The following is a 14,151-nucleotide window of genomic DNA, read 5'->3' on the forward strand; positions in this document are numbered from 1 at the left end:
AGGCATAACCAACCACTCATACAATCCCTGCTTTGTTTTGAAAGCAGTCTTCCATGCATATAGCTCTGCAACTCTGACCTGATGATAGCCACTATGCAAGTCCAATTTGGAAAAATAAACAACTTCCTTTAATTGATCTAATAGATCATCTACGCAAGGAAGGGGATAACGATTGTTATCGTTATCTTATTCAGTGCTCGGTAATCAATGCACATTCTCCATGAGCCATCTTTCTTTCTCACCAAGACAATTGGAGACCCACATGGTGATGTGCTAGGTCTGATGAACCCCTTCTCGAGCAACTCCTATACCTGCTTCTTGATTTCTGCGTTCTCTAAAGCGGACAACCTATACATTCCGATGCTAGGCAATGGAGCATCTTGCTGCAAATTAATATCATGTACTATTTCCTTTTTGGGTGGCAAACCTTTAGTTTCTTGAAACAGTATATCATATTCTGAAACAACTTTTTCTAAATCAGCTTGCTGTTTAGTAGCACAGCCCTCGAATACATTGGTTTTATCAGGTTTCTTTTCCTTTACAACCATCAGTAAAAATTGTTTGCATGAATTTACAATTCTTTTCATCTGCCCTGAGTTTAAGAGAGTATAATTATTCTTGAGTTTGTGAGCTCTTACAATATATTCGATTCCATCTTTAACGAGTTGATACTTGTTTTCAGCTCTACAGAAAATAGCTTTTCTATCATACAAGTAAGGACTTCCTAAAACAATTCCACATATATCCAAGGGAACAATATCTAACTCAACCTCATCTACAAATGCTGACCCAAAATAAAACCTAAGTTTACACTGTCTAGTCATTTGTAGCTGTGCTTTATCACATAACCAACCTAATGGATATGGTTTTTTGTGAAGTGTGGTTAGTAATCCCAACTTCTTTACAGTTGCTTCAGAAATTAAATTTACTTGTGAGCCACTATCAAACAAAGTATCAATCTTTTAATGCCTGGAAATAACTCGAGTATGAAAAAACTCATGTCTTTTCCTCTCATTTTCTTCATTATCAGTAGATTGTGCAAAATTACTAGTAGATGCTTCAAAATTTTTACCTTCTATACCTGTGGCTACGATTGTTGTTTCATCTCCTAAGTCTAACCCCAAATCCTTTTGAATAGCTGCAGCAGTCTTCTTCTTCTTGCCCTCGAACTTCTTGGGTCTCAGCTCCGGATGCAGGATCCAGCAGTGTTCATCATCATGCCCATCCTTCTTACAGTGAGTGCATGAAGACTTTGTCTTTTGTACAGTATTGGCCTTCCTCTCTTTCCATTTTTGTTTTCTCTTTTCCTTATTCTTGCTTGTAGTGGGTTTTGATGATCCCCCAACTTTTGGTTCACATTCTTTCCTCTAGCCTCTAGATGTGTAGCTTGAACAGATACCTCATCTATGCTAGTGGGATTAAACATGAGAATTGTGTGTCTTAAGTAGCTGTGTAGACCACCTATATACTTCAGCAGAGTTTCAAGTGAGTCTAAAGAAATTCCTAGAATCAAAGCTCTTTTCCTAAATTCTTGAGTGTAACTTTGTACACTTTTCCCTTTTAGTTGTCGAAGAGTTTGCCAGCTCATCATGGCTTGCTGCATATAGGCTAGTGGATAGAATTGCTTTTTAATTGCAAAAACAAATTCACTCCAGACAGAAAAAAATTTACCATGTTTCTTCATGTCAGCTTGTGTCCTGCCTTCCCATCATACCAAGGCAGTGCCTCCAAGGCGTAGGCTGGCCAGCTGAATCTTACTCTTGTCTAAATCGATGCTCTGCACTCTGCAATAAACATCAATTTGTCTAATCCAATTATCCAGCTTCTCTGCATTCAACTCTCCATCATATATCAGTAAATCAAATTTAACATCTAATTTAATCAAAGATGTTTTCTTTTTGTTTTCAGGGCTACTAGGAGGTGTGGGAAGTTTTTTTTTCCCCTTGCCTTTAGAGTGGTCATGGAGGAGAGATTCTTCTGCTCCTTTATCTCTTTTGGAGTTTGATGCATCTTCCTCTCTACCTTTCTTAAATTCTCTATACATTTCCTCTACCATGGCTCTCATGGTCATGAAACTATCCATGAACTGAGGGTCTGATTCCAAGGGACTTTCTTCTGACATTTTCCTCTCAGGATAGACTCTTCCAATTTCAGGGTTAGTTTCAACCAACTCTCCTTCTCCTAATTTAAGCTTTGATCTAGTTAGCATTCAACAACAAAATCCAGCACAAGCTTGTCTAACCTTAGTAACCTAGAGCTCTGATACCACTTGATCTGGAATTTATCCAGGACAAAGAATTAAAGGTATTACAGACTCATGTGCATGGATGCGCCTATGTTACTTTATGCAATGGATTGATAAGATTGAAAAATACATAGACACTGAGGTAGTTAGAGAAAACATAACAAGAAAACATGTAATACAACAAGTTTAATAAGGAGTTCACCCAATACTCCTGGGCTACGTCTCCTGGTCCAGCTTTTAATGGTGGCCTCTCTATTATGTTTTCAAAGCAGAGTTTCTTTACAACAGTGAGCTCAATTTGAGTCTCACTCAACAGATATGAATCAGTAGGATTTGAGTACACAGACTCTCCTTACTGGTACTTGACCTCTACTGGTCACAGTAGTATGAGCCCAATCTGAAACTCATACATGACAGGCCTATGCCGAGGAGCTCGCTTGAACCTCTCAAGCTTTCTCTGGAGTGCACAGACTCTCTGACTCTCTCTGGCTCTGTCTGGCTCGATGCTGCCCTCAGGTCAGCTCGGCTTCTTCTCTCTGTTCTCTGCTCTTAGCTTTCTGCGTCTAACTAACTCCTCTCTGTGTGTGTCTATCCTCTGCTTCTGTCAATTCATGGCTTTAAAGCCAGTCTGCTTTCTGTCGGTTCGTTTCCGCTTCCCGGCGTTCTGGTTTTCCTTCCTCTGTCCATTTGAACTCCCCTGTTCTGCATCATCATCACTGTGTAACACTTCACAGGGAGGTGGCCACCTATTCTGCAACGGGTGAGTGTGTCAAGTTCCTTGGACACATTTGAACGGCCGTTATTTCTATTTGCTCCAAGATGCCCGCGAAACACGAATCTTCTGCCAACTCATCGTCCACGTCGGACTTCAAATCCCATGTAATCTTGCTTTACAACCTTGTCAAATCCGGTCATTTATCGGGACGCGCCTCCGCCGTTGATCTGGGCCCCCCAGATCCTACGGTCGTCGTTCATATCGGGCGGGTAAGTAGCATGATGTTTACCCGTCCGATGTGAGCGGTTTTCTCTCTCTTCCGCCAGACGTGTGTCACTCAGTGTGTGGCATCGGGCAAGACTCGGTCAAAACTGCTTACCGCCTCGAGGCCTTCCGATATCCTGTCGGTTTTGTGGAATCCACGGAATCGAATTTATTACTTTTCCGCATTTCATAGCCATTTTGGGTCCGGGCACTTCAAGGCTTTCCTTCACTGAGGGGGACGCCCTGCGATAGCGCTAATCGCGTATCAGAAACCACCCCCGTTTCTTGAATTAGCCTCTGATTTTGCCAATTTACGCCAACGCGCGTTACCATGGGCCAACGGTCTGCGCGCGTTACCATGGGTCCTCATTGCTTAGCGCTGATCACAATTGCAACTATCACGAGGATTCCTTTTGATAGCTTGATCTTTCTAAGACTTGAATTTGTTTGGCATAATTTGAACGAGTTTATGAAAACTTAGAGATTGTTTAGGATCCAATTCAGATCACTCCAACACTTCATATGCCTTACGTAAAGAGCATGGTGGTCTTACATTAAACCCCAAACACACACCTAATTTGTGGGTTGTAGAATACACCTCTCAACTCAATTTAAGTAGCTAATTTTATTATTTTCATTTGCTCCTAAAGCACCTTGAATGGAACATAGTCTAACACCATAGTTGGCTGGCTTATTGAAAAAATTAATTTAGATAACAATTCATTAAGCCCACAAGGGGAAGCTCAATTGGCAATGGCCATGTAACGAAGTATCATGTAAATGTGAGATTTAATGTTCAAATCCCTCGTGGGTCAAACCAACCAAAAAAAAATAATTCACTAACCTATCTTAGGATATAATCATATGCATAATTATGTTTTCGTGAGTTTAACTAGCCCCAAGTTAATTTGCAAGATATAATTTGGATTTATTATGATAAAACACTAATGAGTACTATATGGCCCTATATAAAATTTAATTTTCCATATTGGATATATAAGCCCCTATATAAAATGTCATTTTTGTGCCGAGAGACGCTCTCCAGCCTAGTATCAAAGAGATGTTGTCATGTTCTGTAAACATTTTGACTCTGTCAAATTACATAAAAATAAAAATTCATAATTAAAATAAGACTGAGGTAAAATAGTCAATTTACCGTTGGCAGTTTTTGGGCTTTAGATTTTGACAACCCATGGTTTTGCCAACGGTATTCTTATGTAAGAAAATACACACACATATACCAGCCTTGATCCATAAAAAATTGGGATCTACCAAGCATCGAGAGGGATCAAAACATTTGAAGTGAAAACCTCTTTTAGAGTGAAAAGAGATTTGATCCCTCTCGGTGCTTGGTAGATCCGGAGTTAAGATAGATTTAGGCTGGTCTATATTCCATGAAACAAAGCTATAGGAATTTGACAACCAGGGCGCTTTTTCCATTTCTTGTGGCGGGGTGGCAGGGGGACTAATAGTAGAGCTGAGGTCATTGCTCTCTGGGGAGCCCTCACTTTCGCAAAATGGCTCAGGCTGGACACCATCCACATCCATGGAGACGCAAAGAGTATCATTGATTGGGTTAAAGAACATACTCTCTTCTGCCCCCATATCTTGTCCAACTGGATGAGCCACATCAGACTTCTGGCAGCTACCTTCCAGAACATCTCTTACACTTACATCTACAGGGAGAAGAACCAGGTTGTTGATCTTCTGTCAAAGAGGGGCATCAGCGCAGAGACAGGTAAGTATCACTTTAAGGCATATGTACAGGACAGACTCACGAATGCTGGTTGCATCAACACCAACTAGGGATCCACACTAAAATGAAAAGCTGTAATTTCTGGACTGGTTATTGCTGTATGTTTTAAAGAACTGGCATCCATTTTGCATTTAATAGCTGATCATAGCATCTCACTCTCCGATAAGGTAGAAATATGCAAACAAAGGCAATGTTTTGGAACCCTTTTATTCCATGAACAGGACAAAAATATCAATGTATTGATCAGGTGGTCTAAGAGAAAATATCTGAAACAGTCAATGTACTCTCTTTTTATCAACGAAAAAGAAAGCGTTTTTTTTTTTTTTTTTTTTTCCCAAAAACGTACCAGAGGGCAACACTTTCATTGGATTTGGAATTGTAGCTTCTTTAATAAACCATTATATTGTTAAGATAAATAAAACCCGTTATATTGTTATGATAAATAAAACCTTTGTTTGACTGAGAAAATTTGCAGCGAAGTCCATGAAATTTGTCGTTAAGTTTGAAATTGAATGAGAATGAAGAAAACACTTAGTGCGGAAGGTCATCATGTTTGAGAAAATAAAATCTTGTTAACACTAATATTAGAAGAGTCGATGTCGAACCTCGAGGTGGTCGAGACCACCATTGTTGGGATTCCACTTGTTAATGGCAGGCCAGTCACAGACGCAGCCATCGAATACCTACGGGCAGATAATATTAAGAAACCACGAATGTATTCAGGAACCACGCATTCAGCCAATAGACAATTGACAACAACAAAAAGAGAACGCAAATTGTACCAGAGGCATGTTGCAAGGTTCCATTTGCGATGAAAATTCGTTGGCCAGTGGAATTCGATGGAGTCGCGGGATAGCGCATTTCTCCATTTTCAGTAACGAGATTAAAGTGTACTCGACCGGAGCAGAGGACAGAACAATGACCGCTGCCGAATAAACCAAAACTAACTTGGATTTTGCAGTCTCTCTAAACTTCAATTTTAGCCCTCTTAAGTAGAATTGGCCGGAGGATTCTAAGCTTCTTCCTTGAGTTCCTAGATCCGGGAATAACCAACCAGGCCAAAATGGAAGCCAAAATTAATTATGTCTCAAGTTTATATAAAATCTATGATCTATTAGAACATACTTCTTATTATTAAATTTATACTATTTAATTCGTGACAAGATATGAGTTCACCATAATCTATGATCTATTAGAACATACTTCTTATTATTAAATTTATACTATTTAATTCGTGACAAGATATGAGTTCACCATGGCCTTATGGTATCACTTAGGGTTTACGTCATGCTTTGGCTCATTAATGTGTCCATTCATATCAAATGTTTTGGAAGTAGATTTTAAATTGATAATTGACATGCTTAGTATTGGAAGTAGATTTTAAATTGATAATTGACATGGTTAGTGTTTCAAAAATCTTTCCTAGATATTGGAAATTATGGATGAGTTTATAAGTAAGTTTTAAAAATCTTTCTTAGAGGAAATCATGGATGAATTTATAAGTGAGGAGAAGTACAAATTAAAAAGTGAATTAATTGAATTAGTTGATGAATGGACTAATTGATAAATATATAACTTATTGCATCATAAAAATGTTGAAAATATAGTTTAGCTAAAATGAATAGGAAATTTTTCAAATATTTTTCAACTATTTGAATTTTAGTTATAAAAAATATCAATTTTGAAGCTATAAAAGAACATTATTAGAATGAGATAAGGGGTTATATTATTGAAGATTAAAATTAGTTATGTTGTTATTATTAGCAAGTTTATATAGAAGTTATTAAATTTATAATCTAATAGAACACGTCTCTTATTATCATTAGATTTATATTATTTAGTTCATGGCAAGACGCAAGTTCACCATGGCCTCATGGTATCACTTAAAGTTTATATCATGGTTCAAATGGCTCATTATTGTGCATCCATTCTTTATTCATATGAATAAATTATATGGTTTCACTTTAGTGTGAGATCAGAGAAACTCATAACATACTTTCCACTTCACTGAGATCATGGTCGCCCTACCTAGCAAGTGGCGGGGAAACCAATTCTACCTCAATGTAGTCTTTTGTTCCTAATCCATTCGTCATTAGAGAATAAGTATTATGACAAAGCCTAGATTCTCAAGAAGGGAATGCTTCAATGAAGAGACATAGGTGACATTGTAGAGCTGCCAATGTTGTCATTCTTGGTTGTCTAGAAGGGTGATGGTCGTTAATATTACAACAACAATATTGCAACTCCCAAGGGTCTTGACTTTAACTGTCAACCCAAAGTTCATACAAACTTAAGAGGGGTCGGCATTATGTGTGCAACATGTATCATCTTGTTCTCTTGTTGATCTTATGCAGGTGAAAGCAACTGAGGAGAAATTGTGTTACACAGCTGTAACACCCCACCCCACATTTACCCACTTTTACAAGCTCTCTGGGATAAACATGAGCTGAGAGTTACTATGCATGGCCCAACATCCAAGTTCCAGTTATGGAAGTGGGGCCTAATGTCCTGACACTTTACTGCAACCTCCTAGGGACACCTGATCACCCAGATGTTAGACAACACCCACTAGTGATCCTTCCCTGAGCTGGAACTTTCTTTTTTACTTGACTTTATGGCCCAACCGCATGCATGCCAAGTTGTGCATGCAACCAGAAGGCTTCAGCCACAGGCACAAGCCTTCCTCTGTGCGGCTATAGTTGAAATTCCCCAATTTTGTGGATGCAACTAAGGACTCCATTCTAGATTTTTAGGCTATTCTTCAAGCCACTACCCAGATCTGCCTAGAACTCTGTCATCCAGCTATTGGAGCATCTAGAATCAATTTCCAGACTCTAACCATACTCAAACTTACAAAACACACAATAGTCATTTATGCAAACACTTTGTAAACAAAGTACATGTAGCTCATGAATGCATATCTGTTCAATATTTCATTAAGATCATTAGAGAATCATCAAGCAAGCTTGTTTCCCTCTATTACTAGCTGCAATAACACACATTAGCTCATGCATTCATATAAGATAACTAAGAGACCATCAAACCATGGAATGGATCCATAACAATAACACATCATATAATGGGAAATATACCATGCATATAACTGGCTTTAACCAGAATAGAACCATGACAAATTAGTCATGAAGTCATACATAAAATCAGAACTTATGCTCATTAATCGCAATAAGAATCAACACATAATAACATATGCAAAATCCAACCAAGTCATGGACTTCCACGTACTACCAGACCATAGATTGGGACTGAACCAAATCTTTCTTTCAGCCCAATCACCCCCGTGCCATATTCCAAGCATGAATGTGGGATCTCATGTGATAAACCAAAACATAACCAAATAAGGACTCCAGAGGTTAAACCACCTCCACCCTCAGGCCACAATGATCTCACCTAAACTGGTCTAGAGATCACCAAAACTAACACATGCTTGGATGCCTCAAGATTTCTTCTCCATACACATAAGAATTTTCTTGTCTCCACCTACCTACCAAGGGATTCCCAGAGAAAACCATCTCTACCCCCAACCCTTGGGATTTTCTTGAGACCACATCAATTGGATCTAAATCCACCGGCAATCCAAAGCTTAACCATAAATCAATCCCAACACACCATGGTTATCCAGGAAATGGCAAGGCAAATCCAGGTGATGAGCCCCATAATTGAATATTTTATAAGGCCCATTTGGTCTTTCCTAGACATCTAAAACATTCATTTAACCCCTTACTTGCACATTATGGAGTTAATCCATAATATTAACGTGTCCTTAGGAAATTGATTTATCCTTGCTTATTATGTGCCTAATATTATTTATTTTAACAAAATATTGAGATAATTGTGAGTAAATTCTGAATGATGAATAGAAACTAGGAACTTGTTCCCTGTCAATAAATGAATGGAATATTATGAAGTTATTGAGCATATTTTGGAGCTCCATTAATTGAGAAATGTGGGGATGTGTTCCCCACCAAAAGAGGATCTTGAGCTTGGATGGATTACAGAGGATATATCCTCCTTGGAATTTGAAATCAATCAGGGAACCAAATCCACAATTTTAGGGAATTGGAGGGAAATAGTCCCCCTCTTTAATGAAGTTTCCCCTCAAGTCTTTTTGTATAAATAAAGGGGCCTAGTATCCCAATAGGGAGCTCAAATTAGTGGAGAATAGATTTTGAGGAGTAGCAAGATTCTTTGCCTATTGTTTTGTCATGTATTATTTTAACAGTGAATGAAAGTTATATAATTTATAGTCTGATCCATCTTTAGAGGGTTGAGTCCTCTTGGGTTATGGCCCAACCCAGAGGCTCTAGTCTATCTCCTTTATGTATTTTATTCATGCATCTTCTTTCTTATATCTAGATAGCAATATTTCTTTTCTTTTCTAGTAGAATTTGTTTATGAGAAAGTTGCTTGTGTCGATCCATCAATCACCTCTCTTGTGGGAAGCGTGGTTGTAGATATTGTGTTGGCAAGCCAAAAAGATAGTTAATTTCCTGTTTGCAATAGTTGGATCTTGAATTAGTTTCCTTTTTCACCTATATTTTCTGTCATTAAGTCATTTGTTTAACAGTCTTTTCAAGTATCAAAAGAACAATCTATCTTGTGTGTAGGTCAGGGTATGAGTTTGTAGGGTTGAGCATTGTCATTTACACTTGTCATTCCATCACCAACACTTTCCTTCCTTCCCCAACAACCTATTCGAGGAGACTATTTACAAAGATTGCTTTTCAGATTTGTTAGAGGCTATCATGTGCATCTTTCCTTGTGTAGGATGGGCTCCTAAGGAGCACTAAGCATGGCAAGGGCTTTGTACACCCTTCCCCTACCTTATCCCACCATATCTTGCCTTCTGAACACCTTCTAAGCCCACAGATTGCTATCGGATCTGATCCTATAGCAAAACAAGACAATCTTGTAGCATTATGTCTCTACCCTATAGCACTATGAAAAAAGCCTCCAAATGCATTCTGATTTGCCCCACAACACTCCTAACCACCCCTAAGAACTCCATAATGATCATAAGACCATAAAAATGAATAAAATGGATTCATAGACCTAGTAGGAACTTTGCTTTGGTTAATAAAGTAGATAAACAATCATTCCCAACAATCCTATAGCAAAACAATAGTAATTTTCTGCTATTTTTTAGCACATGTTAACAAGGATATTTTGAGTTGATTCCACTTGGATTGAGTCCTAAAAACATTCTATTTAATAACAAAATTTACACCATAGCATTTTCACTTGATCAAGTTAGGCATTTGATAGGTTAACTAGCTCACTAGTTCTAGAATTTCTAGTTCTTAGAGTAGTAATTTTCTGTTATTTTTTAGCATATCTTAACAAGGGTATTTTTGAATGGTTCCACTTGGATTGGAGTCCTAAGACATCTTACTCAATAAAAAATTTTACCCTATCTCATTTTATTTGATTTTCTTGGGCATTTGGCAAGTTAACTCGAGAAATAGACATCTTGTAGCAATTATGTAGCGGTTTGTTTTCGAGAACTTCCTTGCCCAAATTTACTCCAAATTCATGGTAGAAGTATATTTATAGCCTATGGATGCTCTGAGACCACTTTGGTTGAGTTGAGGCTTGGTTAGGTCGCCATTTAGCTCTCACATTGCTTGTTTATTTAATGTTGATTTCTACAATTAGTCTAGATTTCCTTTCCGCAATTTACTTTATGCAAAGTATGATTTCCTTCTTGTAAGAGTAATGTAGGACTTTTCCTTTCCTACAAAATAGAATAGATTTCCTTTAATGCCATTTCCTTTCCAACAATATAGACTAGATTTGCATAGTTGTCATTATACTTTACATTTTTGCAAATAGGATAGATTTCCTTTCCGTTCCAGCGAAAGTAGAATAGATGTGCTTATTGTTATTGACCTAGATATTTGCTCATTTGAAGTTGTTTCATTGCCTTCTTTCACTTGCATCAAAGGGAGTTGGACTAGGAAGAGGAAGGTGTCTACTGCGTATATAGTGTCAACACCTCTTAAGTTTGAATGAACCTCGGGTTGATCATTTTTGTCAGCCCCTCTTAAGTTTGTATGAACCCCGGGTTGATAATTTAAGTCAATAGCCTTAGGAGTTACAACATTCTTGTTTCATTACTGGGGCTCGTCGCTTTTTGGCGTCGTTGTTGGGGAGGGTGTCAAAGCAAGCACTGTCGTGTTCTTGGAATGATTCCCCCTTCCTTTTTTGTAAAAAATAAAAATAAAAAATAAAAAACAAAAAACAAAAAAATAATAATAATAATAAAATCATTAGGCATATTTTATTGCATTGCATTAGGATTCTCAATCAAAAAAAAATCTTCAACACCACAAACCCCACCCCCCCCACTTGATCATGTGCAGATAGAAGAAGAAGATGTGGCAGAGAAGTTAGAAGGAGGCATGGAGCAACTCTACTCTTTCAACCCATATCAACAAGGGTCTTATCCTTTCCAACCTTTTCAACTATATCAAGGGTCTTATGCCATTACTTCTTTTCATCCATATCATCACCCACCTCTTCAATGGTGTGATCCATATTTTCCTCCATATTCATGGTTTTATCCTCCCTAATATGTCATTCCTCCTTTCAATCCATATCAACTCCAACCTCCTCAATGGGGTGATCCATATTTTCCTCAACATCCTCAATATCTTCCATGCCAAACTCAATGTTATCCATCCCATCCTCAACCACAACCATTTCAAAGACCCACTCCCACTTAACTATCTGTACAACCATTTCCAAACCCAAGCAATGAAGTAACTCAACCCACTCATAAGGTTGAGATACAAAATATCCAAACAAATCCTCTTGAGCCAAACGATATTAATCTTAGATCAAGAAGAGTATTGCAAAGAAGAGATTATCTTTTTCATATTGAATAACAACATCCAAAAGAAGAAGATTCAGAGGAGACTAAGGAATCATGGATGACATTTGATGGAGAGGAGCCATTGGAGTCTGAGATTAAAGAATTTCTACAATTCTTATCATCATATCCTTTATGTGTTTAAGAGAATAATCAGGAAAAAGAAGAAGATCTTAATTTCATGTAAGAAGAAGACATACAGGATGATCTAGATGAGCAAGAGAACCAAGGGTGTCACAGTTATATTGAGATTTGTTTCCAGAAAGTCATTAAGTTGGAGTACCACTTTCTTCTTCAACAATTCTTGACATCATCAAAGAAATTGGTCGCTCATATTCAGGTACATGTCAAAGAATACCTTTTGAGCCTACACATGAGCATATATGTCATCTTGTTATGCACATGGCTCCATTGGAAGTATTCCTATACTTGAAAGAGATTTTCTTTTTTTTTTTAAGTAAAGTAGGATAAAGGAATAAAAACAAAAAACAAAAGGAATAATAGAAAAATAAAATCTCAGGTGAAAACCTTCTTTGAGGAATCTGAGATTGGTTCACCGATTGAAAACCTCCATGAGGCGGTCAGTGGGTTGGAAAAAGAAAAAAGAAAAATAATAAGATCCTGGGTGAAAACCTCTTTTGAGGCACTCGTGCATACCTACTAATTGAAAACCTCATTGAGGCAGCTAGTAGTCCTAAAGAAAAAAAGAAAACAATGAAAGAATATCCTTTTTGTTCCAGTTGCATCTATGTGTTTGCATGCACGTACTCCCCCACCTTCGTAAGGAAAAGAAACAGGTCAGTGCCATAAAAAAGGGAAAATAAACAAATGAGCAGTGAGGCAAGCAGAAAGCTAATAACAATCAACCTTGGGCTTCTTACCTCCTGTGAAAATTGTTAAAAAGGACCAAGGCAAGGTTAATTCACCTCTTTACATACTCCTAACATGATTCCATACCTTTTCCCCTTCCATTTCATTAATTTCTAGCTCATTTGGAGCATGGTCCCGAAATGCTACAGGATTGTCCTATAATGCTACAGGATACAGACAATCTTGTTAAAAAGACACAACAAGGCAAATTTTTTTATTTTTGAAGGGGAGGAAGGTGTCTTTGAACTCAAAAAATTATTCCCACCTATCCCAAGTGCCAAAACTCTGCTCTCGCCATCCTACACCATCATTTCAAGCTCATTGTAGTCTCATTTATAGGTATGTTTTAGCAAAAATCTACAACAACTTTTTATTGTCAATTTGGCTTGGGGAAGGCATCATTGACCTTCTAAATTAATATTCTATCCATCCCCCAAGTCAAAATTGGAATCTAAGCACTTTCATTTCTGGCCTAAAATTTCCCCATACATTTCTAGCATGTTTCCAAAAAAAATCAGATCTGTTTTTTCCCTTCATTTGAGGAAAATAAAGGCATCTTGAAACTCCTAATTACCTTTCCCATCAATCTAATCAAGCGCATTTTGATTTCCACCACTTTCAAAATTTGGTATTTTTCCATGCAATGGTTCTACCTCCTCGTCAAAGTCAACATTTGACCTCTCTACTTCTTGCTTTTAGCCATGGATACCCATTCCATAACATTACATGATCTCAATTAAGTGCTGGTGACAACAAGAGATCCAAGAAATGGTGATTTTATGGAGTCTCTGTGACTGCTGCAAGAAACTTTGTTTCATGTAACATCTTTCAAGAGCCCAACAAAACCACCACTACTTAGCAAGAATTGAAGAGAAGATTCCAAGAGGGCCTAAACATCATCAATTGCATTTTAAGAAGACAAAAAAGGAAGGTTGGACAACCATGCAAGAAGGACAAATAAGATCTAGCCATGGATCCAAGAAGCTAGCCACGAAAAAGAAAACCCCTAACAACAGTCATCAACAAATAATCAGGCCTCTATGTAGCACCTGCAACAAAGTCTTTGGCTCCAACAACACCTGCAAAACAAGTCTTCAATCCAAAGCATCGACACCATCAAGAAGCTCCACAGGTAGGCAAGGTATGTAATTGAATCCTTTGGGTTTCATGAGTGTTATGTAATTGCTCTTCTATGTGTCTAAGTTTTGGCATCCATCAACAAGCTAAATGCTTAGCCAAAGTCAATCTTTATCTAGCCTTGTTTTCATCACAATTAGCCTTGTTTTCATCTAACCTCAATTTCATCACCACCAACCTCGTTTTCATCACCATTAGCCTCATTTCCATCACCCTCATCCATTTTCAACCTTCATCCATCATTTCAAAGCTTTTCCCATTATTTTTTCTCTTTG

The 14,151-nt window shown here is 37.8% G+C and overlaps 1 protein-coding gene across 10 annotated transcripts in view; it reads right to left on the reverse strand.

Moving 5' to 3' along the window:
- Window positions 1-6,081, reverse strand: part of LOC149142958 (2-oxoglutarate (2OG) and Fe(II)-dependent oxygenase superfamily protein) — a 316,570-nt gene extending 310,489 nt beyond the window's left edge. For 5 of the 10 annotated variants that reach the window (XR_016265108.1, XR_016265110.1, XR_016265107.1 and 2 more), the window contains exons 1-2: window positions 5,763-6,080; window positions 5,586-5,663 (exon numbers count right to left, since the gene is read on the reverse strand). Coding sequence is in view for 5 of the 10 variants with exons in the window: in XM_089451753.1 (XP_089307879.1) it covers window positions 5,586-5,663; window positions 5,763-5,849 (165 nt within the window). In the remaining 5 variants the exon portion in view is untranslated. Of the gene's footprint in view, window positions 1-5,585; window positions 5,664-5,762 lie in introns of all 10 variants that reach the window. The other 5 variants (XM_089451753.1, XM_089451752.1, XM_089451751.1 and 2 more) reach the window with 2 other exon arrangements.
- Between the last annotated feature and the right edge of the window lie 8,070 nt (window positions 6,082-14,151).

The sequence above is a fragment of the Pinus tabuliformis genome, chromosome X (genome assembly GCF_031772625.1).
Source record: "Pinus tabuliformis cultivar Carrire ecotype Pingquan chromosome X, CPIR1, whole genome shotgun sequence".
NCBI classification, from domain to species: Eukaryota; Viridiplantae; Streptophyta; class Pinopsida; order Pinales; family Pinaceae; genus Pinus; species Pinus tabuliformis.